The sequence below is a fragment of the Molothrus ater genome, chromosome 33 (assembly GCF_012460135.2).
Source record: "Molothrus ater isolate BHLD 08-10-18 breed brown headed cowbird chromosome 33, BPBGC_Mater_1.1, whole genome shotgun sequence".
NCBI lineage: Eukaryota > Metazoa > Chordata > Aves > Passeriformes > Icteridae > Molothrus > Molothrus ater.
Genome location: NC_071660.1, coordinates 435215 through 463129, shown reverse-complemented (window position 1 = coordinate 463129; position 27915 = coordinate 435215). Strand labels below are relative to the sequence as shown.

General features: G+C 52.4%; 3 protein-coding genes, 1 long non-coding RNA gene and 1 pseudogene across 4 annotated transcripts; 3 read left to right on the top strand and 2 right to left on the bottom strand.

Annotated features, from left to right (window-relative positions):
• Positions 1-203: 203 nt before the first annotated feature.
• Positions 204-10285, bottom strand: LOC118700756 (zinc finger protein 135-like). Its single transcript, XM_054518095.1, has 3 exons — positions 10108-10285; positions 2265-2330; positions 204-2110 (listed from the first exon to the last, which is right to left on the bottom strand). Exons 2-3 carry the CDS (start codon positions 2284-2286, stop codon positions 852-854), a joined length of 1281 nt encoding a protein of 426 aa, XP_054374070.1. The 5' UTR covers positions 2287-2330; positions 10108-10285; the 3' UTR covers positions 204-851.
• Positions 10198-13385, top strand: LOC118700754 (H-2 class II histocompatibility antigen, I-E beta chain-like; annotated as a pseudogene).
• Positions 13386-14103: 718 nt separating this feature from the next.
• Positions 14104-17905, top strand: LOC129047040 (class II histocompatibility antigen, B-L beta chain-like). Its single transcript, XM_054518093.1, has 2 exons — positions 14104-14497; positions 17894-17905. Exons 1-2 carry the CDS (start codon positions 14180-14182, stop codon positions 17903-17905), a joined length of 330 nt encoding a protein of 109 aa, XP_054374068.1. The 5' UTR covers positions 14104-14179.
• A 1372-nt stretch (positions 17906-19277) lies between these two features.
• Positions 19278-21543, bottom strand: LOC129047046 (uncharacterized). Its single transcript, XR_008509014.1, has 2 exons — positions 20834-21543; positions 19278-20218 (listed from the first exon to the last, which is right to left on the bottom strand). It is a non-coding gene; the product is annotated as an uncharacterized LOC129047046 (long non-coding RNA).
• Positions 21544-23703: 2160 nt separating this feature from the next.
• LOC118700763 (uncharacterized) lies at positions 23704-25939 on the top strand. The gene is made up of 2 exons (XM_036405350.2): positions 23704-24058; positions 24274-25939. Exons 1-2 carry the CDS (start codon positions 23879-23881, stop codon positions 25243-25245), a joined length of 1152 nt encoding a protein of 383 aa, XP_036261243.1. The 5' UTR covers positions 23704-23878; the 3' UTR covers positions 25246-25939.
• Positions 25940-27915: the final 1976 nt, after the last annotated feature.

Sequence of the window (27915 nt, the reverse complement as noted above, 5' to 3'; positions counted from 1 at the left end):
AGGAGCCTCCAGTGAAATGGAGAATGTAAACCCCCTCCCTTTGATGATGATGATGATGATGATGATAATGATGATGATGATGATTATTATTATTATTATTAATAATAATAATAAGCAACAATAATAATAATAATCAGCAATAATCATAATAATCTAAAGAAATTTAATTAATTTTGAAACTAAGGGGCTCTCAGGAAAAGATATGGGAGTAGAAATAACAGTTCTTTATAAGGAAAAATTAAAAATACAAACACAGTAGTACAAACAAAAAGAAAACAGTGACGGTCAGAATCTACCAGGAATCCAGTGAAAAAGGTTGATCCTCTTGGAATCCAGTGGGAAAAGGGCTGATCCTCTGGGAATCCAGTGGGAAAAGGGCTGATCTTTTGGGAATCCATTTCTTACCCCCTAAAGACAGGGCAAAAGCAGGGCCATGGAGTTTTTATAGGGTATCCCAAGGGTGGAGTTGGAGTTTGGGTCAGGGGAGGAGTTCTTAGCAACACAAGAAGGGTGAGACCAAATTCCTGCCTCTTAGCAACAGCAGCACTCCACACAGAACGTGTCCCCAAATCCTAAATTCCCTCTAAAACAACTAAGAAATTATGGAACTTCCGATATATTCAATCAATTTCCTTCATTTAACCTAGTCTGGGGTGTTTTTAAAGGATGAAGGTGAAGCAGAGGAAAATTAAGGCCAAACCAAAAGGAGAAGCAGCCAGGTGTGTTCCCAACATGGATCACAGGGAATGTGAGTGACCAGGGCTGTGCCCAAAGTGCCCCCTCCAGTGGGGGATGGAGCTGGAGCAGCGCACGAAGCTCTGCCCGCACTCGGGGCACTCGCAGGGCTTCCCTTACCGGTGCCTCCGTTGGTGTTGGGTCAAGTGAGAGCTCTGTGAGAAGCTCTTCCCACACTGGGGACACTCGTAGGGCTTCTCCCCTGTGTGGATGCACCAGTGTCTGATGAGGTGGGAGTTCTGCCTGAATCCCTTCCCACAGTCAGGGCATTGGAAGGGGCTCTCCTCTGTGTGAATCCGATAGTGCTGGTGGAGATGGGAGCTGGTCTGAAACCTCTTCCCACACTCCCCACACTCGTAGGGCCTCTCCCCAGTGTGGATGCGCCGGTGGGTAACGAGGGTGGAGTTCTCCCTGAACCCCTTCCCACACTCAGGGCATTGGAACGGCCTGTCCTCCGTATGAATCCGATAGTGCTGGAGGAGACTGGAGCTGGTTGGAAACCTCTTCCTGCATTTATCACACTCATAGGGCCTCTCCCCAGTGTGGATGCGCCGGTGATTGACAAGGGTGGAGTTGTGCTTGAATCCCTTCCCACAGTCACGGCAGTGGAAGGGCCTCTCCTCTGTGTGAGTCTGATAGTGCTGGACAAGACTGGAGCTGGTCTGAAACCTCTTCCTGCATTTATCACACTCGTAGGGCCGTTCCCCAGTGTGGATGCGCCGGTGCTTGATGAGGATGGAGTTCTCCTTGAATCCCTTCCCACACTCAGGGCATTGGAAGGGCCTCTCCTCTGCGTGACTCTGATAGTGCCGGAGGAGATGGGAGCTGGTCTGAAACCTCTTCACACACTTGGAACATTCATAGGGCCTCTCCCCAGTGTGGATCTTCTGGTGCATGATCAGGTTGGAGCTCTGGCTGAAACTCTTCCCACACTCCCCACACTCATAGGGCTTCTCACCAGTGTGGGTCCTCTGGTGGGTGTTTAGATGGGAGCTCTGGCTGAAGCTCTTCCCACACTCCCCACACTCGTAGGGCCGTTCCCCAGTGTGAGTCCTCTGATGCCTGATCAGGTGGGAGCTCCACCTGAAGCTCTTCTCACACTCCACGCACGTGTGGGGCTTCTCCCCATCATGGAGCTGCTCATCGAGCACCAGCTCCGAGCTCTGGCTCCATCTCCGGCTGCCTTCCCAGACCAGGCTGGCTCTTTCCCCCTCACATCCCCGCCATCTGCGTTTGCAGCCCCTCCTCCTGCGGCATCTCCGGGGCTTTTCCTCCCCGTTGGCTTCCTGCGCCCTGGAGCCGCTCAAAACGGCCTCTGCCACCAGGTTCTGCCAGGGGGATTTGTCCTCCCTGCTCTCCATGCTCAGCTCCTGCTCTGGGGGAGGAAGGACAAGGACAGGATGGGATTTGCCTCCGTGCCACAGGCAAGGGCAAGGAGATCCCCCCAGGGCTGAGCTGCAGCCGGGGGCCCTGCTGGGCTGGGAGATGGAGCAGCACAGAGGGGAAAGGGGCACTGACTTCCTCCTCACCTGCCCCAGTGTCCCGGGGCATCTTCCTCTTCCTCGCAGCCTCCCTGGGGTTGGCAATGGGAAATCCTGGTTTGGGGAAAACAAGGGATGAGCACGTTTGTAGGAGCGTCAGGGGGTAGGACGGTCGGGACGGACGGAGAGGAGAGATCTCTGCAGCCAGGCCCTGGAACTTGCGGTTTATTGCAAAGGGCCTGGGTGCAGGGCCCTGCTTGGAGCTGCCAGGCACAGCTCGGAGCAGGCCCGAGAGAAGAGAGGGGTAGAGAGGGTGAGAGGGTAAGAGAGTAAGAGGGGAAGAGTGTAAGAGAGTAAGGTTCCTGTTACAACACAATAAATCTTGTTCTGTGTTGAATATTCTATTTCTCACTAACCAATCTAGTACAAGATACAAATCCTATAGCATTTATATACAGCCTGTAAGAATCATTACATCACCATACTGTGTTACATTTTAAACCCTAAAAACTCCTGTTTGGACCCCTTCTGCTGAGCTAGTGGGGTCTGCTCTGACCCTTGGATCTATCTGCAAGCAGAGGGAATTGTTTCATCAAAAGGGGATTACCTTCAGCCAGCCACACCATTGTTTTCCAGTTGTTCACTAACTAAGCTGTCTCAAAACTTACTTTCATTTCAATCTTCCTTATACTTTCTATATTCTCAAAATCTTTTGCCAGACAATCATATTTATAAGGCTTTCCTGTTTCATCTTCCCCAACACACGTTGAGTTTGAAGGTCCCTCTGCCCGACTCCATCTCTACAAGTCAGCGGCCATCTGGGCTCCAGAAAAACCTCCCAAACACCAAGATTCAGTCCTGAAAAAGCCTCCCAGGAGTTCCCTGTCCCTGGTCTCTCCCCTCTGATGTTCGGGGGTTCCCCCCTGTCACAGCTGCTGGGGGTCACGCTTGGATTGGGGGTCCCCCTTCTCCTTGGTGCCCGCCCTGCCCAGGCTGCTGGCAGTCCCAGCAATGCCAAAAGCTCCCGCCGCTTCGCTCTCCCCATTTCGGGATGCCGGGGCTGTTTGGGCTCCCGGGCTCCCTTCTCCCCCCATTCTCTGCTCTGGGCTGCAGCGGCTCCAAGGAGTCCCCCCTGCCCCTCTCCAGGCTCTTGAGGCTCCCGCCAATGGCGGCGCTCCCCCCCTCTCTGGGCTCCCCACTTTGGGCTCCTGGGGCACACAGGGCTCTGCTCCTCCAGGCTGCCTCTGCCGGCAGCCGCCACCGCCACCCCCCGATGTCCCCCCAAGGGGCCTTTTCCGCTCAGCCTTGGACTTCTTCATTCTCCAAACATCCCCCCAAAAACCCCAACCCAGGGACTCCCCGGGATATCCGGGCCGAGCTCCCCCTCCCCACTCACCGGAGCCATGGGGGGGGGGCGATGATCCCACAGGTGGGGGCTGCGAATTCAGGCAGGGATCGACGGCCTGGCTCCCTCAGTTCAGCCGCCATCCGCCTTTATCCCTCCTCTTCCTCTTCCTTCAGCTCCTCCTCCTCCATTCCCCCTTCTCCTCCTGGCCCTCTTTCTTATCTCCACCTCCTTCTCTTCTTCCATCCCTCCCCTTCCATCCCTTCCCCTCCTCCTCCTCGCTAACCCCACCTCCTTCTCCTCCTTCCATCGCTGCTCTCTCTCTCTGCCTTCATCCCTCCTCTTCCATCCCTCCTCCCCCTGCTCCTCACCCCTAACCCCACCTCCTCCTCCTCCCCCTTCATCCCTGCCCTTCCCTGCCTCCTCCTCCTCCCCCAGCAGCAGCCACACCCTCGGTGCCCCGTTCCCGCAGCCCTCGCAGCCCGCGGCAGGAGCGGCGATGGAGCCGGGACAGGTCGGCATGGGCAGCGCGGGGCTCTCGGCTGCTCCCAGCCGCTGCGGGCGGGGGAAACCCGGCCCGGCCAAAGGAGAGGCAAACTGGGCAAACTGGGGGCACATCACAAAGCTAAGGATGCAGCAGAAAATGGAGCTGAAAGAGTTATGTTAATATTAACTCCAAACCAGGAAAAACTGGAAATTCCAAAGTTTAGGAATGCCGAGAAAAAAGAATTAAACAAGATAGGAAGTGAACAAGATAAATCAGGGAAATGGAAACTTCTTGATGGAAGACAATTACTTAATAAAATGTGCTTACTAGGAAAATATTAGAAGACATGCATCAGAAAACCCACTAGGGTAATCAAGCTTTGTGTGATCATTTTTTAAGGAACTATGGGTCCACTGGGATTTTTAGAGCAGCAAAGCAAGTTACTGAAAGATGCTTAATTTGACAAAGGATAAATAAAAAGGTGGTGAGAAAAACAACATTAGGAGGTTGTGAGTTAGCTCATTGACCATTTCAAAGTATCCAAGCAGAAGTTTAGATTTGTTAGGCTCTGGATTTATTTGTAAAAACACCCATTTAATCTAGAAAAAAGAGAATATGCCATAGGTTAGACAGGAGATTTTAGGAGAATAAAAATCTTTGAAGTTTCAGAAACACCCAAGAAAAAAAAAAAAAGAAAAAGGAGAAATGAAAGGGAAGGGAACAAGAGGAAGAATCAGAAAGAGAGTGGGATCCTCTGCAGCTCTTGCCCCCTCCGTTCGCGGCCGAGGCGCCTGTCCCGGGTCCCGGCTCGCTGCCCGCCTCAGCTCCGCCTGCCCCGGTTTCCATCCCAGGTGCGGGCTCACTGCCCAGGGCAGCTCCACCTGCCCCGGCGCTAGCGGTGAATTTGTGTGCCCTGCTCCCACTGCCTGGCCCGCGGCCGCTCTGCCGGCCATGCTGGGGAAGATGGGGTTGCTCTGTCCTGCCGCGTGGGCCGAGGTCACCGCGCCGACGGCACCGAGGGCGGGTCCCAGCCATCCCATCCCCGGCTGCCCTGCCCGGGCCAGCTGCGCTGGGCACCGCCGCTGCTGCTGCCGGGGTCTCCCACCTGCCTTTTCTCTGCCGGGAGCTGCCGGATCAGCCGCCATAAGCCATGTGGGGGCTGCCCACGCTCCGGCTCGGTCTCCACGGGAAGATCCCCCTCTGCCGATTCCGGCAGCAGACCCTGCCCACACTCCCACCGAGCCTCGGCGGGATATCCTCCCCTAACCCCGGCCTGCTCTGAGTTACATCCCCTTGGTAACCACAGCTCCGGCTGTTCAGGGAAACTCTCTCTCTCTCTACAGGAGGCACCTTATCTAAACACAAGAAGCTCAGTTAAAAGGCAGCCCTCCCCAAAGTCTTTCCCAAAACAAAGGAGAAAGGCCATAGAAGGTAAAAAAGTGACAGAGTTAGATGAAGGGATTGCTCTATTTCCGTTAAGAGAGGTTCCCATGGCAGGGATGCGCTGCCCTGCCCCGCGGGAGCCACCAGCGCCCCTGCCGGCTGTGCCCGGAACTGCACCCAAGGGGAAAGCGCCGCAGCCGAAAGGCCGGGACTGGCTCCGGGCTCTGTTTGTTGTCACTGCCGGAGCTGGTGTTGTTTGTTTGCTTTATTATACACACTAGTAAAGAACTGGTATTCCTATTCCCATAGCTTTGCCTGAGAGACCCTTGATTTCACTATTGTAAAAATTAAGAGGGAGGGGGTTTGCATTCTCCATTCCAAGAGAGGCTTTTTCTGCTTTCCCAAGCAGACACCTGTCTTGTAAAGCAAGACAAACACCCACAGGCACTGAGGGGGGCTGCAGGAGGGGCAGAAGAAGGCCCTGCAGCACTTGGGCACAAAGGCCCAGCAGGTGAATGCAAGAAGGGAGCAGCAAAAGGCCAAGCTGAAGGCAAAGGCCAGGGCAGAGCTCCTACAGCCCCTGAGGGATCAACCCCTGGGCCCAAGGGGGCCCCAGCACCCAGGGCACGGGCTCGGCCACAAGCACCCGGCAGAGGCATTGCCCTCCTCGGCAGGGGACAGCCCACCCAAACAGCCCCTGGCAAGGAATCAGGGCTCCAGCTGCAGGGCACAAGGACACTGCAAGCAGAGACAGCAGCACCCTCAGGACCAGCAAGTCCACCCCTTGATGGACATGGATTGGCAGGGCTGTCACAGCTCCCATCACACCAGGGACCCTCCACACTGGAGCCCTTGAGAACATTCAGGTGGGTCTGCATTGAGAGGAGGCCTCTCCTGATGGACACAGGGGCCTCTCAATTCACTCGGAATCTTTGACTTACGGGGGGGAAAATGCTAAAAATTTGTTTGATTAGTGAAGGGATAAGTGGGAAAGATGTATGGTTTTATTCAATGACTGTTAGCAGATTTGGGAGAGGGATTTGAAATGCATGAAGTTTTATTTGCTCCTAATTGTTATCATGATTTACTGGGAAGGGATTTGATCTCTAAACTCAGAACACAAATTAATATTATAAAAGGTGATACAGAGGCCAGTTCTGTTGTACCTCTGTGTCAAATGTCTGGCAAGGCCTATGCTGAAGTGAACCCAAAAGTGTGGGCAGCCCCAGGGAAAAGGGGAAAATCAGATATGGAGCCTCTCCAAAGTACTCTGAAGCAACCAGGACAAGTGGTGTCTAAAAGCAACAGCCTGTTCCAGGGGAGGGAAGGAAGGGGAATCAGACAAAGCGCAGGTCACCGCCCCATGCTCAGCTCAACCCAAGGAGCTCTGGGTGCTTGTAAGAGCCTGGCACTGAAATGCCCTGGGCAGGAAGGCTTCAATATCTTCTGCTGACACCATGGCACCTAACAAGGGGGCAAAAGCAATTCTGACTGCTTCAGCAAGCACTGGATCAGAGATCAAGGTATATTCTCCCACAGGAAGCTGGGCTGGCACAGAGCCTGCCCTGGCACTTTGCTGTTGCCAACACCCAGCCAGGACATCGGCTCCTGCCTAAGGAGTGCAAAGCAGCACCACTGGTGGCCAAGGGGCCCATGCCAAGTGTCCCTGAGGCCAGAAACAGCCGCCAGCACAGCTGAACACGGGGGGGACCCCTCAGCCTGGCCTCAGGGGCTCTGAAGCCCCGGAGATTTGCACTTCCCGCCTGCAGCAGGACCATGGGAGCCCCCACTGAGCCTGCCCTGAAGGCAACGCAGCAGCAGCCAGGGCTCCACAGCGGGCCAAGCCCCTGGGCCTGCCCACAGATCCTCTGCTCAAACCCTCGGGAATCCTGGCCACCCTCCTCTGGCACCTCCAGCCACTGCGGCCAAGCCTTGCTGCCACTGCTGCAGCTTCAGCGCTGGCTGGGCCTGCACTGCCACAGCTGCTGGGGAGCACCACGGCACAATTCCACTCTGGGGCTCACTCACACCCACACTCTGGGCTGACTGCGACTGCATTGCTGCAAAATGTACCAAGTTCATTTCTTCTAAATCTTATTTCTCTGCTCAGAAAGGTTTCTCTACTCAAAACGTTTGCCTTTGGGAAGGAAATGTTAAAGGTTTTATTTAGGAGATGTTATACCACTCAACAGAGAGGAGTTCAACATCTCCACAGACTGGGAATAGCCCAAAAGACACCCACAGAGATAACGACCAGCAACAAAACATCAACGCCCAGCAGCAAACAGCAACCAACAGCTACCCCAGACACTGCCCCCGGCACAGCTGGAGACACCTGGTCTGGAAAAGGCTGAGAAGGAAATCCAGGAGTGTGGACCGAATTCACAGCAGAGGGGAAGAAATCCGGGTCCAACAAGAAACCAAATACTAAAAACTTACACAACTTGGGAGCAATGAACATTAAACCAGTGGATTTAGATTGGTTCTGACTACATAAAGTTTAGGAAAAATCTAGTACAACTCACATGCCATGGAATGATTTTCTCTGCACAGCCGGGCTATTTGTGAAAGAAATTATTTCTGTTGCACATCCTGGCCAGAAGCAAGCAATGTCTTGACTCTCTAACACTAAAGAGATTCTTGGAGAGTTTTTGTTTTCCCTGCAGTTTCAGTGACAAAATTACAACATGAGAATAATTTTTTATAATAATCCTACTTTATATTGTCAGGGAGGTTTGGGACAGAAGTGTGAGAATCAGTTTTTGGTATGGGTTGTTCGATGTTCACCTTTAGGCAGCATTCTGAAAAAATTACAAGAGCTTTAAAGGTGACCATTTAATTAATAACAGTTAATAGCTTGTTTAAAAATTGTGTAAAGAAACTAACAACTCCTGATAACCAAAAAAAAAACAACAAAAAACCCTAACCAAAGAAAAGGAAAAAAACAAACAGAGAAGCAGATTCTGGGGGGGCCACATGTGACTCACCAGACGGCTGCCCTGGAAGAGAAGCTTCATTCCAGGCAGCCTGCAGAGGAGCTTTAGAAATGCAAATGAACACTGCTGGGCAAAGCCTGGACAATGTACCTGGGTCTCTTGCCTGGGGCAGGAATTGGGCTGATCCCCTCTGCCCCTCACCCCAAGCTCTGCCTGCTTGCCCTGATGGAATTTGCACAGCTCAAGGCAGAGCCCAGGGTGAGGATATCTGACCCTGCAACAGAAACGGGTGAAGCTGCAAAGGGAAACAGCAAATGGAGAATGTTGGGAAAACTTATATATAAATAAATGGGAGGAGAAATCATCCCTCTGCCCACTCCAACATGTGCTGTCACTGTCTGTGTTATAGAAGGTGGATGAGAGCACTGAGATGTTCTTGCTACCACAAGTTCTGGGAAATCAGTCAGGAATCCAAGTATTTGATGATTAAATTAGAGAAAAGCAGTCAATTGATGCAGCCCTGGCTGGAGAGAACGGCCAAAAATGGGGAAAAGATGAACGGCCAGCAGAACAAATCCTACAATATCATGGATCAGCCCCTGGGAACCCAAACCAATTCATGTCAGGAGCCACAGAACCCATTCTCATTTCAATGGCATCATTAGATTACAAGATGCCCTCGGAATAACCAACCAGACAGCTCCAGCTCCTGACCTTCCTGCTGAGCAATCCACTGAAATGAGGAACACAACATTTCACCACGGGATGGGATCAGATTACCTTCCAGCAGAAAAAGGAGGAGTTTGTGGAAAATTCAATGACTCAAACTGCTGTTGGCAAATAGATGACAAAGGAAAAGTGGTGAAAAAAAACCAAAAAACAATGGAAACAAAAAAGCAGCTCATGTATTGGTCCAAACGTGAAAAGGATGGGAATGGGACACGGTTTCGTGGCTGGCAGAGCATGGGTTAAACGAATGCTGTTTCTCCTCTCCTGTGCTACAGCAACTCTCACCTTTTTACCGTGCTCCACACCTTGAGAGTGCAGCTCATTCAGCAGCTGAGCGAGGGGCCTGGGACTCGTAGACAAGGAAGTAACGGGCGAAACCACCAGCTTCAATAATTGTTACTAATTAACATGGACTGCTGATCGCAGAAAGTCCCGCTAATTTCCTCAACTTCCAGCAGAACAAAGACTTAACAGAGCCGTGAATATCGGCTGTTATACAAAAGTGGGAATGCACATTAACGAGGACATACAGTTGGCGGATCGGGAAGTCTGAACCTTCCAAGTACCTCAGCCAGTGGGCAAAGGGAGAGGGAGATGAGGCCGGGAAAATGAGGATAAAAAGGAGGCTGCGAACTACAACAATGGCAGAGAGCGCAAGGCAAATGCCCCACGGCCTCTCCCTCTGCTCAGCAATAAAGTCACTTGTACAGGACTCCTCTGTCTCCTCTGGGCACAGAAACCTCCGGCCACGTCAATTTCCCCGCACAGCCCCGGGCACGGGGCAGCCGCCTCTGTCCCAGCCACAGGAACCGGGCCGAGCCAGCGCTGCTCCGGCAGCGGCTCCTGCCGAGGCAGCGGCCGCAAGGAGACCGCGGGCAGCCGCTCCCGCAGCGCCCTCACGCCAGCGGCAACACGCGCCGGACACGGCACAACGAACCCGCCTGAGCCCCCTGCCGCCCCCGAGGCCCGCAGCGAGCCCCGAGCCCCCGCACAACCCAGCGCGGCTCCCACCTGCGCTGCGGCCGCCTCCCAGCTCCGCCGCCGCCTCACCGCGCTCCCGCCGCTGCCGCCGACTCCCGGGCCCGCACAGACGCTCCGCCAATGGCGCCGCTGCCGAGCCACGGCCGCCCTCAGGCCGCCACCGGGGCCCTGCCCCGCCCCGCTCCCACCAATCAGCGCGCCAGAACCACGACTGACGGCACCGTCGCCAATTGCAGCCAGGGGCGGGCTCTGCACACGGCACAGCCTCGCCCCGCGCTCTCAGGGCCCCGCGGGCTGCGTGAGGGCAGAGCCGGAGATGAGGAACAGCCCTGGAACGGGCCCGGGCCCGAGGGGATTGAGCTGAAAACACAAACAAACTGCTCCGCACCTCCCTCCACGGCTTTCCCAGCACTGCGGCTCCGGTGGCTCCGGTGGCTCCCGCTCAGCGGGAAGCCCTGGAGCCTCACTTCTCCTACCCCTCATTTGGACCATCAGGGCATCGCTTTGATTTCCCTCAAAAAGGGAAAACCGCCCCAAACCCCTGTGGATGAGTGGGGGAGGGGAGAGATTTCTGACAGAAAACTCCAAAACCTCAGAGCAAGATAATGAGAAGTAAGTGAAGAGCCTTAAATCCAGCCTTCCCCCACGCCTCCCTCCTTCCAGCTGCACCTCCTACCCCGGCAGTGCCGGAGACAGGGAATGGGGCCGTGCTCACTTCATGCCCCGGGGCTTCTCCCTCTGCTCAGGGACAGGAGTCGTTCCCCTGCTGCACCCTGGGCTCTCTCCCACCGGAGACTTCTCCAGGAACTTCTCCAAGCTGAGTCCATCCACGGGGCACAGCCCCCCTCCAAGTGCTGCAGCGTGGGTCACTGTGCCCCGGGGTCAGTCCTGCCAGGACAGGCTGCTCCAGCGGGGCCCCTCTGGCCACGGGGGCACAGCCTCCTCTCAGGCATCCCCGTGCTCCAGCGTGGCTGCTCCGGGGGCTGCAGGGGGATCTCTGCATCCCCATGGATCTGCAGGGGGATCTCTGCATCCCCATGGATCTGCGGGGAGATCTCTGCAGCCCCATGGATCTGCAGGGGGATCTCTGCATCCCCATGGATCTGCAGGGGGATCTCTGCATCCCCATGGATCTGCAGGGGGATCTCTGCATCCCGTGGATCTGCAGGGGGATCTCTGCAGCCCCATGGATCTCTGCATCTGGCACTGCCGTTTTTGGAGGCGCCAGGAACAGGCTGAGCTCTGCCTGAAGCTCTTCTCACATTCCCCACACCCTTCCCGGCACAGGGAGGCTTTTACCTCCTGACAGTTCCCCAGGCTGGGTTTGCAGCCCCTCCTCGTGTGGGATCTCTGGGGGCTTTTCCTCCCGTTGGATTCCTGCCCTGTGGAGCTGTTCCAAATGGCCTCTTCCACGATGTTCTGTGGCAGGGATTTGTTCTCCCTGGTCTCTGTCTGCAGCTCACTGCCTGGGGGAGGAAGGACAAGGAGAGGAAGAGACTTGTCAGTGAGGACAGAATCAGATGGAGAGACATTCCTGCCAGGCTGCACAGCCCTTGGAATCTGCGCAGTCTAAAGGGGAAGGAGACACCTGCGAGAAAGGAGAGACCTTGGATGGCAAGCAGGTGAAAAATGCAGTTTAGCAACAGCCCAGATCAATGTGAAACCACAACACTTGGCCCCAGCTGGTTCAGCTTCTGAACTCATCAGTTCCACCATTCCCTCCAGAACAAGGCAACACAACTGCCAGGGTTATCCAGGGGAGGAGGCTGTGCAGCACTTGGGACAAAAGCAGTCAGAAACCCTTTCAGAAAATCTCTTCAGAAACAGGCAAGGCCAGTGAAAAATGGGCAAATGAGGCATTTCTGGAAACAAGAACCCGATCTTCCTGGCATCTGTAGCAACGGAAAAGGGCTGGGAAGAAGAAGCCAAGGGAAATAATTTCTGCTGTGGTTTATCAGCACTTGCTGAGAGACACAGCAAACGGGGTCAACTTGAAGGAAAAACCAAAGCAAAGCAACCAAAGCACATGGAGGGAGTGAACTGCCAGGCTGTTGTTTTGGGAAGATGTGGCTGGGTCAGGCATTTTCAAAACAGGCTACAGACTCCGGATGCCAGGAAAGGTTAATGCAGGGCCTGGGCTCGGGATCAGAGCTGAAGCACTCACCTGTCCAAAGAGTTGACAATGTTGGGGTTCCTCTTGTCCTTTAGGAGCAGGATCTCATTCACAGCTCGTTCCCTGTTCTGCCCTCTGAGACTCATTTTCTTGATGGCCACCTGAAGGGACATTGCAGCCTTTAACTGGAGGAGCCTGTGGCAGGAGGCCACAGCAAACACGGAGAGAGTCTTTGTGGAGCGACGGAGCCGGGCTGTGCCAAACTGCCTTGGGATGGGACACCAGAGCTCAGCAAGGGCCATTCCCACAGCCCATTGCTCTGCCAGCTGGGGGCTGCTTACAGGACACATGGCCAGAGACATTTGGCCCTGCAAGCTCTGCAAAAATGGGGGTGGGAGGCGCTGGGACAGGGGGGGAGAAGGGGGAAAAGGCGGCGAAGGGGGGAGCCCGGAATGGAGGGGGAGGAGGAGGGGACCCCCCAAAGGGAGAGCGGGAGGGGCTGAGGGATGGGGGGGAGGGGAGGGGGGGGGTGGGAGAGGGTGGGGAAGGGGGGAAAAGGGGAGGGGGGGACCCCAAAACTGAGCCCGAGGGGGCTGGAGATCGGGGGATTTGTGGGAAAATGGGGAAAATGGGACCCCAAAAGTGATTTGAGAGCGGCCGGAGGTGGGAGGGGAGAGGATGTGGAAGGGGAAGTGGGCGAAGGGCGGCAAAGAGGAAGCGGCAGCGCGGGCAGGAGGGTCCCGTGGCGGCCGTGGGGCACAGAGGGTGCGGAGTGGGGATCCGGGGTGGGCCCCGGAGCTCTGGGGGTGCTGGGGGGGCAGCCCCGGTCCTGAGTTCTGCGGTCACAGGGGTGTTCCAGTCCGAATGTCACTTCATTAACGGCACGGAGAAGGTGAGGTTCATGGAGAGGTCTGTCTACAACCGGGTGCAGTTCGCGATGTTGGACAACGACGTGCGGCGCTACGTGGGGCTCACCCGCTATGGGGAGAAATAGGTCCGGTACAAGAATAGCAAACCGGAGTGGATGGAGTACATGCGGGCTTCGTTGGACGCGTACTGCTGGTAAAACTACGAGTATCCCACCCCGTTCCTCACGGAGCGCCGAGATGAGCGCGGGGCAGAGCGTGTCCCCTGGGCCCTGCCCTGTCAATGACCCTGGAGCCTCTCAAAACCTCCCTGGGAATCGTCCCAGAGCCCTCAGCCCTCCTTGGGCCCATCTACGGGGCCTCCTGTCCATTCCAGTGACCTCCCAGTCCATCCCAGTGCCCCCCAGTGCCCCGCCGCGCGTCCATTTCAGCGACGCGTAAAGCTGACGCTTTGTAGCCAATCAGAGCGCGTCTCTCTGATGACTCATCTGTTGCCAGGCAGACGCGCAGGGCCGAGTGCCTCGCCCCGGACTCGGCCTCCCAGTGCCGCGCACTTCATTCCCAGTTCCTCCCAGTGCCACCAAAATCCCTCCCATTACCTCTCAGCCTCTCCCGGTCTTTCACAGTCCCATCCAGCTCCCCCAAGTCAACTGCCAGTCCATTCCAAGTTCAGTCCCAGTTCACTCCCAGACCTCCATTCTCTCTCCCAGTGCCCGTCCATCCCCTCCCACCTATCTCAGTGCCACCACTGTCCCTCCCAGTCCATTCTCAGTCCATTCCTAGTCCCTCCCAAGTCCCTCCCAGTCTATTCCCAGTCACTCCCAGTCCTTCCCCAGCCTATCCCAGCCCTCCCCTCTCTCTCCCAGGGCCCCCCAGCTGATCCCAGTGTGTCCCCTCTCTCTTCTCTCTCTCTCCCTCTCTCTTCTCTCTCTCTCTCTCCCTCTCTCTCTCTCTCTCTCTCTCTCTCTCTCTCTCGATCCCAGTGTGTCCCCTCTCTCTCTCTCTCTCTCCCTCTCTCTCTCTCTCTCTCTCTCCCCCTCTCCCAGTGCCCCCCAGCGTGTCCATCTCGCTGGTGCCCCCCTCGAGCTCCCAGCCGGGCCCCGGCCGCCTGCTCTGCTCCGTGATGGATTTCTACCCTGCTGCCATCCAGGTGAGGTGGTTCCAGGGCCAGCAGGAGCTCTCGGAGCACGTGGTGGCCACTGACGTGGTCCCCAACGGGGACTGGACCTACCAGCTGCTGGTGCTGCTGGAAACCCCGCCCCGGCGCGGGCTCACCTACAGCTGCCAGGTGGAGCACGTCAGCCTGGAGCAGCCCCTGAGCCGGCACTGGGGTACGGGGGAGCCCCTGGGGGCGCTGGCAGAGCCACTGGGCTGTGCTGGGAGCCACTGGGAGGGAGCTGGAGAGAGCCGGGCTGGGACTGGGAGAGGCCCTGGGGGATGGGCAAGGGCTGGGAAGGGGTTTGGGGGATGCTGGGGAGGGTGGGATGGGGTTGGGGGGTTCCTGGTGGGCACTGGGAGGGAGTTTGGGGATGCTGGGTGTGACTGGGAGGGAGATTGGGGGTGCTGGATGGTTTCATTTTAAACCCTAAAAACTCCTCTTTGGGCCCCTTCTGCCAAGCTGGTAGGGATCTGCTCTGACCCTTGGACCTGTCTGCAAGCAGAGGGAATTGTTTCATCAAAAGGGGATTACCTTCAGCCAGCCACACCATTGTTTTCCAGTTGTTCAGTAACTGAGGGATCTCAAAGCTTGCTTTCATTTCAATCTCGCTTATAGTTTCTATATTGTCAAAATCTTTTGCCAGACAATCATATTGATAAGGCTTTCCTGTTTCATCTTCCCCAACACTTGGGCATTTTTTTATCCCTCAATCCACCTGTGTTGTCCAATCCCAATGCTCTTGAGCATATTCTCAATCCAGCAGAATTTTGCTTAACCCTGAATGCTTTTGGAATATTAATCCCTCAACCCAGCAGTTTTTAATTCTGGATGCTCTTGGGCACTCTTATCCCTCAACCCAGCAGGTTTCTAGGAGCCCCTTTTGTCCCGTTTCCTAGTGGATTGGGCTAGGAAACTCCTCTGCTCCCTTCCTCCGAGGGGTCCAGCCCCTCTCTGAGACCCAGTCCCAGTTACCCCGGGGGATTCTCTCACTCCTTTTAACATTCACTTTGTCTCTTTACTGGCCACTTACCGCGGAAAGTCAGAAACGCAGCGTGGGAGACTCCAGCACTCACTTGGCAGGTCTGGCACAACCAGCCCGCCTCTCATTCACTCACATTCATCCCCCCCGAGAAATACTTACCAATCCCTTTTCCTTCCCGAGTTCTTCGTGTACATTGCTACTCTTAGGGGGCCAATTGCCGTGGTTGTAGGGAGCCTTTTTCCCTTGTCTTTGTTTTATTGTCTCCTTTTGTCCACCATAACCTGTGTCTGTCGGTCACCCCAGGGCAAACAGAGCGAGGCTGCTGAAGAGGGCAGGGGGCACCTTCCCCACTCTGACTCTCCTAAAGCACCGGCAGCGAGGTGTTGGTAACCATCCTCTGCTACCATAATTGTGAAAAACGCCAATCACTTGGTTTTAAAATTTTAAAAGTTTAATAGTAATAAAATGGTTATAAAAAATAGTAATACAATTAGACTAATAAAAATTTGGACAATTTGAATTAGGACAATATGAGACAACAAATACAAAGTGTTATGGAGTCCGGGTACCTTTTTCTGGGCAGCACAAGCCCTAAAAAGGACACCCGTTAACAAAGGATTAACCTTTAAAAGCAATAGCCTGTTGCATATTCATACACTTCATACATGATGCATAAATTCCATTTAAACACGGGATTCTGGTCAGTGCCACCTTCTTCCTCTGAATCCCAACAGCGCCCTCGAGGTGGGAAGAAGTTCATTTCTTCTGATAAGAGAGCAATAAATTATTTTTCTCTGAAAGATTTAGGTGTCCTGTGGCTGCTATCTCGCTGCAAGTCCTTTCTTTATTTAAAGTCTCTTACCAAGCATAGTTTCTATTTTAACATGTTTTTAATAACCTAAAACTATATTTAACCCACTACTTAAGAGGATTAATACAGCATTACTTTCTAACACAAGACCTATATTATTAATTTTAATATTTGCGAAAAGCCAATCACAAAATATGCATTTTTCACAAGTATAATCCCACTTACTTCCAGTCTCTCCAAGCATGGTCCCAGCTGCCTGCCAGCATGGTTCCAGTTGCTTCCTCAATCAACTCAGTGAGTCCCAGTACGATGCCATTTGCTCCCAGTTGCTCCCAGTCAGGCCCAGTATGGGGGATGCTGTGCAGGGTGTGCTCACTGTGACACTCAGTCACTCCCAGTATTAGTCCAGTCACTCCCAGTATGATCCAAAGATGAGCCCAGTGTGCTCCCAGTCTCTGCCAGAATAAACCAGTTTTGCTCTACATGGTTCCAGTTGCTCTCTTTCACCCTCACTTTCCTTCCAGTCACTCCCAGTATATCCCAGTGTACCCCAGTTATCTCCAGCATCTTTCCAGTTCCTTCCAGTATGATCCCATTTGCTCACAAGCACTCCCAGTGAGCCTCAGTGTAGTGGCACTCACTGCCAGTATGATCCTAGCCATCCTCAGCACCATCCCAGTTCATCCCAGTATATCCCATTTATCCTGTCTCCTCCAGCACTATTGGATTCACACAGAGGAGAGGCCCTTCCAATGCCCTGACTGCGGTAAGGGATTCAAGCACAACTCCACCCTTGTCAATCACCGGCGCATCCACACAGGGGAGAGGCCCTACGAGTGTCCCCAGTGTGGGAAGAGCTTCTCCAGCAGCTCTCACTTGACCCGACACCAAAGGAGGCTCCGGTAAGGGAATCCCTGTCGAGTGCCCCGAGTGCGGGCAGAGCTTCGTGCGCTGCTCCAGCTCCATCCCCCACTGGAGGAGGCACTTTGGGCACAGCCCTGGTCACTCACATTCCCTGTGATCCATGTTGGGAGCACACCTGGCTGCTTCTACTTTTCGTTTTGCATTAATTTTTTTATCCTCTCCCTCTTTCTGCAGTCCAAAAGCCAAGGGGGATGGATTTGTCACCTCAAATCCCACTGAAAACAGCTCAATCTTACCCCAAAAGGTCTCAAACCCACCTCAAAAAACTCAATCCCATGCCAAACTCACTCGATTCCTCAGCCACCAGGCTGAGATGGGGTTGGGATGTGATTTAGAGTCATGGGATCTCAATTAGAGTGGTGGGATAAGGATTGTGTGGGGCTGGGTGTGTGGGATGTATTTGATAGCAAATAAAACTCTCAGACTTACTGATTTCTTTCCCGTTCATGTTCAGTCTGTTGCAGTTCTGTTTGCAGAGTGCCGCCTTCTCAGCTCATTGTCTTTGTGTCCCCTTTTCTCTCCTGCCTCTCTTTGCCTGTTTTGTTTCTCTCTCAGTGTCTCCCTTGACCCATGGACCACCAGAGACCCTCTCCTGATTTAATTGACCCAGGCACCACCAGAGACCCTCCCTATATTTAATTGCCTCAGGGACCACCAAATACCCTCCTTTGATTTTTTACCCCAGTGACCACCAAAGACCCTCCCCTGATTTAATTGACCCCATCCCTGATTTAATTGACCTCTGCCCTCTTTTAATTGACCCCTCTGCCACCAGAGATCTTCCCCTGATTTAATTGACCCCTGCCCTGATTTAATTGACCCTTCCCCTGATTTAATTGACCCCTGCCCTGATTTAATTGACCCTTCTCCTGATTTAATTGACCCTTTCCCTCTTTTAATTGTTCCCTCCCCTGATTTAATTGACCCTGCCCTGATTTAATTGACCCCTCTGTCCCCACAGACCCTCCCCTGATTATTTATTATTTTATTTCCCAATTTTTATTTTAATTCCCAGTCCCAGGAGCTGAAGTCCTGAAGGCTGGCAGGGAAATGTCTCTGTAGGATTTTGCTCCATTTGCCTTCACAGGCGGGAACATCTTTTCCTGGCTGGGAGCTGGAATTCCAGACTTTTGGAATGTGTGCAGGGCAATACGGACTGGGATCAAATATGGACTGGGATCAAATAGGGGTTGGGATCAAATACAGACTAGGATCAAACAGGGACTGGGATCCTACAGAGTGGGATCAAATAGAGACTGGGATCAAATATTCACTGGGATCAAATATGGACTGGGATCAGATAGGAACTCAGATCAAACATGGACTGGGATCAAATATTGACTGGGATTGTACAGATTGAGATAAACTGGACTGAGATTATTTAGACTCGGATCAAATATGGACTGGGATCAAATGTGGACTGGGATGAAATATGGACTGGGATTAAATAGGGGCTGGGATCAAATATGTACTGGGATCATCCTGACTGAGATAAACTGGACTGAGATTATATAGACCGGGGTCAAATAGGGACTGGGATCAAATATGAATTGGGACAAAAAATGGACTGGGATCAACTATGGACTAAGATCAACTATGGACTAAGATCAACTATGGACTGGGATCAAATCAGGACTGGGATCAACTTTGGACTGGTGTAGTAAACCCCATGGACTTAGGAAAGCTCCATGGAGAATCTGAACAATAGGAATGCTGAGACAGCAACAGAAGTCCCTGTCTCTCTGACCCCCACCCCACAGCTTATCTCTGTAACCCTATAGGCTATGTCACTTAACCCTTACTATTGGTCAAATCTGGATCCCTCCAAACCCTATAAAAGGGGCCTACTTTAGCCCATTTGACAGAAGAAGAGCTGTCGCTGGGACCCTTCACAGACTCCCCCAATAAAGCCATCTCTGTGGAACCACCAGCACCTCTCCTCCTCTCTCTCCATCTGCTGCAGCCTCCACCAAGGGCAAATTTACCTGGCAAGCAAGAGCTGAAATCCTAAGAGCTTGCGATCACTATAGAGCTGATCACTACTGAGCTTGCTATGGGGGTTGGCCCGTGGCATCGGCCTGAGCTAGCTTAGCTTTTGGGCACGCAATCTCTCTGGGGACTGAGCTCCCGAGCTATCTTGCACTGCTTGATGATAAGGCCAGAACAGAGGCTTTACTACACAGTTCTCACTTAAAATTAGGTCTCTTTGTCGTACACAAGGGGTTTCCCCATTCTTCTGCATTACCCACCAAGTGTAACCAGGTCCTTGAGCAAAAACCTTTGTGCCTCACATTGGGCGCCAAAATTATGTTCTGGTTTGAAAGCAAAACCAGTGAGAGACTCCATGTCAGAAATACAATTTATTAGGAAAAGGGGGAAAAACCCAAAATACATGCAATAGTATAATATAAAACCACTGACAGAGTCAGAACACAACCTGACATCCTGCTAGTTAGGGCAGTGGTAGCAGTCCAGATGAAATGGTTTCGTTGAAGTGATGGTCCTTTAGAAAAGATCTGGTAGCACTTCTTCTCTGGAAACCAGTGGGTAAGGCTGCCTGTTCTGTGCCAAAGCCCAGATTATATTCAGGTGGGGGTACTTAGCTCCTCTCCCTGGGTGGGGCATCTCACAATGAGCTGATATGGTTCTGAGCCATGATTGCTCCTTGATTGCCCATTAAACAGAAGTGGCTCCTGGAGGGAGTCATCTCTGAGTCATGTGGCAAGGCATTGATGGGCCCATTAAGAGGAGATAAGGAAAAAACAATGCCCCTCCTGGTTTAAACAGCTCTTGAGGATGAGAATAGAATACATCTTTATGTTGTAACCTAGGACATAATCCACCCCTTATTCTATTACCATCTGTACCCAAATCAATACAACCAATACCCTCTTACACATATATATGTTTAAAATACAGAATGAAACTTCACACACAGATCTCAGCTAAAATTAGGTCTCCTTGTGGTACACAACGGGTTTCCCCGTCCTTCTGCTTTACCCACCCAGTGTAACCAGGTCCTTGAGCAAAGACCTTGCTGTTCTACATTGGGCACCAAAATTATATTCTGATTTGAAAGCAAAACCAGTGAGAGACTCCAAGTCAGAAACACAATCTATTAGGAAAAGGGAAAAACCCAAAATACATGCAACAATACAAAATAAAACCACTGACAGAGTCAGAACACATCCTGACACCCTGCTAGTTAGGGTGGTGGTAGCAGTCCAGATGAAATGGTCTTGTTGAAGTGGTGATCCCATAGAAAGGATCCGGTAGTTCTTGTCCCCTGGAAACCAGTGGTAAGGGCTGCCTGTTCTGTCTCAAAGCCCAGATTATATCCAGGTGGGGATGCTGAGCTCCTCCCCCTGGGCAGAGCATCTCCCAATGGGCTGATATGGTTCTGAGCCATGATTGCTCCTTGATTGTCCATTAAACAAAAATGGCTCCTGGAGGGAGTTATCTCTGAGTCATGATTTCAATTAATTAAGCCTCACTAAGAGCTTCCTTTGCAGCTGTCTCTGAAAAATTAGTGAGTAGAAGAGCTGGATGATTTTAGTTTTATTTTGGAAAACATTGCTGCTGTTTTGATAATTATTTTTTTCCTTTCATCCTGCTTCACTTGCTCATCTGCTCTGATTTGCTCTGAAAATCAATATTGTGTTTACGTAGTAACAGTGCAGGATAAGTTGTTCTCAGCTGTCAAACAGGAAACTACAATTTGTGTGTGACCTGGAAAGATTTCACAGTAATGTCTTTTTCGGTGTCAGATTGGAAGGTTGGGGAAGCTGGGAGCAATCCGTGAGGTTTTAAATGAGAGCTGCTGCTCAGTGCATGGAATTGATGGGTTCATGTAGGGGGATAGAATATAAGTAAATAAAGGTAATAGAGAAAGTAATCTTACCCCCAAAAGAGTTGCAGCTGAGCCAATTACTAAAGATTAGGAGCAGGCCTGATGTTTACAGGCTGCAGCTGTAGCCAATAAGAAGAGCGTTATAGAAAGTAGATTGGTTGGTTGAGGGGAACTGGAGTCAGTTGGCTGCTGCGAGGACAAGGAAGAGTCAGTGCCTGGAGGAGCTGCCTACAAGAAACATCAAGGAGGTACAAAACTCCAGCGATATGGAACCCTTGCAGTGTAATGACAACAGAACTCTTGCACTATAATGACAGCAGGTTCATTAACAGGAGATCAGGAAAAACCATAAACCAATGCCCCTCCTGGTGTCAACAGCTCTTGGGGATGGGGATAGAATACATTTGATATTGGAACCTAGGACAGGGCCATTAATTAATAATTATCTGCTGCTAATGGGTCATTAATTATTGATTACCTGCTGTTCGTGGGCTATTAATATTAATTCTCTGCTGTTAATGGGCCATTGAGCAGCACTGCATGGCTGACGGGATGACATCATCCCGTTGGGAGATGCTCCGCCCAGGGGGAGGAGCCAAGCATTCCTACCTGCATAGACTCTGAGGTTGGAACACCACAGCTGCCTTTGCCACTGCATTCCCAGAAAAACAGCTTTCTTCTTACTTTATTTTTATTTTTGTCTTTTTTTCATTATTGTTATTTTGATTATTGACTTTATTTTTATTATTTTAATTCTTCTTTATATATTATTATTATTTTGTTTTTATATTATTTCTATTCTTTTTAATTTTTATTATTTTATTTTTTTTTTAATTTGATTTTTATCTTATTTATATTTTGATTTCTATCTTTAGATTATGTATTATTTTAATTTTGGATTTTATTTAAATCCTATTTTTATTTCTCTTTTTTTAATCTTTGTTATATTATTTTTAATATTCTATATTTTATTTACTTTTATTCTTAATTTTATTTTTATCTTATTATTATTTCTATTTTTATTTTTATTATTTTATTTTTATTTATGATTTTATTTTTATTCTTATTGCTATTTTTATTCTTATTTTATTTCTATGTTTATTTTAATTTTAATTACTTTATTTTATTTCCCAAATAAAGAACTCTTATTCCTGCTCCCATATCTTTGCCTGAGAGCCTTTTAATTTCAAATTTAAAACAATTCAGAGGGAGGGTTCACATTTTCCATTTCGGGGGTCTCCTGCCTTCCTCAGCACACACCTGTCTGTTCAAACCAAGATACACCAAAATACCCCAAAATTACATCCAAATATCATGACAGATCCTGAAATTACCCCAGATCACCCCCAAAATTGCACCAAAATACCCTGAAATCCCATCAGGGACCCCAAAATACCATCAGAAACCCCTCCAAAATTACCCCAAATCACACCAAAATCCAATCAGGGACCCCGAAATTATCCCAAATCACACCAAAATCCAATCAGGGACCCCGAAATTATCCCAAATCACCCCAAAATCCAAAGAGGGACCCTGAAATTACCCCAAAATTACCCCAAAATCCAGTCACAGACTCCCTGAAATCCTATCAGGGGCCCTGAAATTGCACCCAAACCCCCCAAAATATGATAAAGAACCCCTGAAATCCCATCAGGGGCCCTGAAATTGCACTAAATCACCCCCAAATCCCATCAGGACCCCCAAAATTCCATCAGGGACCCTGAAATTATCCCAAATACTCCAAAATTCCACCCCCAAATCCCATCAGTGACACACATATAATGGTCAGGGACCCCAAAATTACACCAAAATACCCAAAATCCACTCAGGACCCCCGAAATCGTCAGGGACCATGAAATTACCCTGAATCTCCCAAAACTCTGGTCAGAAACTACCCAAAAATACCCTGAAATTACTGCAAATCCCCCAGAATCCAGTCAGGGACTCCAAAATGATCCCAAATCCCCCCAAAATCACCCCAAACCTGGTCGAGCACCCCCAAAATCAGCCAAACCCCCAAAAATTCAGTAACAAACCCCCAAATCCAGTCAAGAACCCTCCAAAATCCCCCAGGACTCCCTCAAATTCCCCCCCAAATCCCCTCACGACTCCAATTATCCCTCAGGACCCGCCCAAATCCCTCTCAAGCCCCCCCCCCCCCCCAATCCTGTCAGGGTCCCAAACCCCCTCAGGAGCCCCAATTCTCCCTCACAACCACCCAAAATCCACCCAAAGCCCCTCAAGACCCCTCCCAGATCCCCTCAGGACCCTCAATTCACCCTCCGAACCCCACAAAATCCACCTCAAACCCCTTCCGGACCCCCCAATTCTCCCTCAGATCCCCCCAAACCCCCTCACATCCCCTCAGCGCCCTCATATTCTCTCACATCCCCTCATGACCCCCAAATCTTCTCACAACCCCCGAAACTCCCTCAGAATCCCCCAAAATCACCCACAAATCCCCTCAAGACGCCCTCAGATCCACTCAGATACCCCCAATTCTCTCTCAGAACCCCCAGTTCTCCCTCACGAACCCCAAATCCCCTCACAACCCCTGAGCGCCCCCAGTTCTCCCTCAGGACCCCCCAAATCCCCTCAGGATCCCCTAAACCCTCTGACGTTCCCTCAGGATCCCCAAACCCCCTCAGGATTCTCCACATCCCCTCAGAACGCCCTAGATCTCCTTAGGATCCCCCATTCTCCCTCAGGAGCCCCCAGAACCCATCAGGACCCTCAGTTCGCCTTCACGACCTCCAATTCTCCCTCAGGACCCCCCACATCCCCTCAGGACCACTCATATTCCCTCAGGGTTCCCCCCCAAACCCCCTCCCAACCGCCCCCACCCCGCTTCTCGCCAGAGGTCTCGCGAGGGAAGCAGCGCCGCCATCTTGGTTGAGGGCAGTTCCGCCCGCTCCTCAGAGCGCTCCGCGTTCCCTCATAAATCCAGCCGGGAACGGCGGAATTAATCTGCCTGGAAATGGCGGGAGGGAGCCTAAATCCACTGGGATTCAGCCTAAAAAGCTCCCAAATCCAATCTGGTGCTTCCCATTGATTAGGGCGGTACAGGTGGGGGGAGGGGCGGTGACGTCACTCGACATGGCCCCGCCCCGCCTGGCGCTCCACTTGGCACCTTTTCGGCGCCTCCCGATCCCGCTCGGGCATTTCCGCCAGCGCCTTTCCCTGGGCCGGTTCTGGGCCGGGACCGGCGCCTCTCCGGGGCTCCTTCGCCACCGGAGCGTCCCCGCCGGCTCCCCAATGAGCATGGAGAACCAAAAGGTGCGACGGGGGCGGGGGGAAGGGAGGAGGGGAAAGAAGGACACGGTGGGGAGAGGGGGCGGTGGGGGATGGGGGCACACAGGGTGTGTCGGGGGGGGGAAGAGGGGACGAGGGGGTGACAAAGGAGCATAGCGGACCCCGGGAGGGCACAGGGGCCACTGCAGGCAGCCACAAGTGCCTCGAGGTCCCTGACACCTCCCCTGTCCCCTCCCCAGCTGCTGAAGGCGCTGGTAGCCGTGGTGGCCACCCTGGGCAAGGTGGCGGCTGCAGTGACCGGGTCACACAGGGATGTGCGGCAGCGCGTGTCTCCAAAGTTCCTGCACGCCGCCCTGAGGAGATTCACCCAGAGCCTCCGTGAGACCCTGGACCACGGCGATGTCACCTCCCTGGGCCACCGCGGTGTCCCCTCCCTGGGCCAGGCCCTGGCTGCCCTCGGGGCCACCCTTGGGACCACCTGGGCCGATGTGAGAGCCACGGCCAAGGCCTGGCGGGAGTTGGTGGCCGCGCTCAGGGAGAGATGGGACCAGCTGCACGAGGAGGCTGATGAGCTGTGCAAGACCAGCTGGGACGCGACCCCCTCCTGGGCCAAGCACATGTGGTTAAAGGCCACCTTCAGGGAGAGACCTGGGGACAACCTGGTGGCCACACCCTGGTGGCTGCCGGTGACCCTGGACAGGGTCGAAGAGGACTCTGCAGGGGCCACGCATGATGCTCAGGTGGCAGCGGCCACCAGTGAGGAAGAGGAACCCACCAGCGAGGCCATGGATGAGGCTGTGGTGGCCACCAGCCAGGTGAGGGCAGCTACCTGGAGGGGACATTGGGCAGTGGTGGCCCTGGGGCCGCTGAAGCGTTTGATGGACGCGTGTGACAAAGCCATGGAGTTCACCTGGGACATGCAGTGCCAGCTCGAGGAGATTGAGGACACCCTGAAGTGGACAGAGATGTTCCCCAATGTCCTTGAGGCCTTGGTGGCCGATGTGGCTGAGTTTGAGCGGCTGTGGGAGGCCAGCACCCGCCTGGCCTCGCATCACCTGCTGCCGACACTGTGGGATATCCACAATCTCCTCTTGAGTCCCTATGCTGGCCCAGGTGGCCCCGGTGGCCTGGGTGGCCCTGTCAGCCGTGCAGTGGCCAAGCGGTGCCGAAAAGCCATCAAGGACATCCCAAGGCTGCTACAGGGACAGTGATGTCACCACTGTGATGTCATTGGTGCAGTGATGTCACTGGAGAGACTTGTGGACAGTCGAGTGCCACCAGCTTCTTGAGTGCCACAGCACTGCGTGTCACCAAGAGCCCCTCGAGTGCCACCAGTGCCTTGTGTCACCAAGAGCCCCTAAACTGCCACCAGTTCCTCAAGTGCCACCAGCTTCTCCTGTCACCAGGACCTCATGCAGGAGAACCTGGGGGGGTCCTTGTGCCACCAAGAGCCCCCCGAGTGTCACCAGGACTGGCCCAGCCCCCATACACAGGTCCCTGGTGTCACCGGGGTCTCTCTCTGTGTCACACGCCACCCTTGGGCACCCACTGGGACCCCCCTGAGCACCGGGAACCCCAAAATTCACCGTCCTCGTGCACTGGGACCCCTCCCCCTCAGGCATCAGGACCCTCGAGTTTCCCCTCCCCCCTCCTTGTTCACTGAGACCACCAGAGACCCCCCCCCCCCCACCCATCAATCAGTGCCGTCACCGAGCACTGGGACCCCCCTCGAGCATTGACCCCCCCCCCATCGTGCACCGGGACCACCAGAGACCCCCCCACTGTCGCAATCCGTCCTAGTGAATGGGTAACGCGGTGATTTTAAGGTGCAAAATACCCGACAAAGACACAGGGGATTTGCTCGCACCTGCGCTTACTCTGGGCAGCTTTCCCGCCCCCCACTCCGCCCCCACTGCACACCCCCCCGAGCTGGGGAGGGGTTCAGTCCCAGTCTCTGGAAGAAGGTGCGAGGGGGGTTTTCTTGGAAGAGGGGTTTCTTGGAAGAGGGTTATGAAGAGGCCTACATCTCTGCTTGTCTGTCACGATGGTTGAGGGCTGACGAGAGGGGTCTTCTCTTAGAAGAGGGACCACTCCAAAGCTCAAACCAGCCAGGCTAGGAGGTGGGGAGAAAGTCCAGGTCCATTGTTCAGAGAAAGGGCAGGGTGCCCCTTCAAGTTCAGCATGGCGTGTAGCAAACAACACCTCTGGAAACAGTGAGCTAAGAGGCACATGGCTCCCCCCCTTCACTGGCTCAACAGTTTTTAACTTTTCGGTGATCTTTTCTTCACGACAATCGTGAGGCAAAAATGAAGGATATTTTGGAGAGACTCTCACACTCGAATCATGCCTTTTACAAAAATGCATCAGCTTGGTGCAAATACACCAAGACAACAACCAAAGCATCGCTCTAGGTTCCAGCACAATTGCCATAGGGGATCTTTTTCATTTGTGGGACAGAATTTGGCCTGGCATCCCTGCAAATGTTAAAGGTGGTCCATGCAGCATTGGAAGAATGTCATTGTTGTCACCTGATTCGAAATCATTGAAAGAACAAAAGCGTAAAGTGAAAAGATCATTGGAACAGTATAGTCCAAATTGTGATGATGAGGTAAACACTGGGACAAGGCTCAGAGAATTGCCATTGCAATTTTCTCACCTCAAACAGCGTTGGGGGTGGCCTTGACTCAATTGGACCACATGGGCTGCTGGCTGAGCAAACATGCTCGAGCTGCTTCTCTTGCAGTGAGTGACCTGTTAATAGACATTGACAGCGTGAGACGAGCAACTCTTCAAAACAGAGCAGCAATTGATTCTCCGCTGCTGGCACATGGACATGGATGTGAGGAATTTGAGGGAATGTGCTGCATGAACCTGTCAGATCATTCAAAGTCAATTCATGAGAACATCCAAAAGATAGAGGAAAGTATAAAAAATCTTGGGAGATCACTGGATCTTGGATTGATGATGTGGTTGGATTTTCAATCTTTCTCCATTGTGGAAAGAGCTTTTAGAAATAGAGTTTTATATTTTAGTAGGACTTTTGTTCTCATGCTCATCGTGCCATGCATCCTTTTGTGTGTGCGACGGGTCATGAATCGAGTTGCCAAAGAGGTGTTTTTTGGTGCAAACAGAAGGGGGAGATGTCAGAACTCAGAACATCCCTCCAGGTGTCCAGAGTTGCCGAGGACCCCGCCGGGGGGCTCGGAGACCCTGGCACGCAGCCCAGAACACCTGGGGATTTGATTTTGACCCCTGGAGCAAGTTACCAGCTTTGTATGAGGACCTGAAAGTCGCAGAGGTTTGAATAGTATAATAATAAAATTATCACAGGGTGAAAATGTAGATTTTAGGATTTTTGGTATGGGGGTTATGGGGACAAGATGGAGGAACTTGGGCGTGTCTAGCCTTTCTTCTTCTTGTTCTCCATTTTCTGCAGTGATGTTGGCACTTTGGGATTGGTTTAGAGTAGAAATGCACTGTCTAACATAGGTGATAGGTATTGGGAATTAGGTGTAAATATGTTATACATAGTTTGTAGTATAAAAAGACAACACCACTTTGGGGGCGGTCAGAGTGCCTGTGGCTGCCCTGCTGAGCAGATCTCAGCTGGTCAGAAAGAAAATTTTATAGATAAGAAATAATAAACAACCTCAAGACCGAAAACTGGAGTCCAGACTCGTTCTTCAGTTGTGCAGGCCAAAGCAGAGACATCCTATGCATCTCGGGGCAGCAATTATCAATCAGCTACCCGAGAATGAACGAGATTCCCGCTGTCCCTGCCTACTATCCAGCGAAACCACAGCCAAGGGAATGGGCTTGGCAGAATCAGCAGTATTGGAAACCCAATCACCCTAGAATTTTGTCAATAATTACAAACTGGC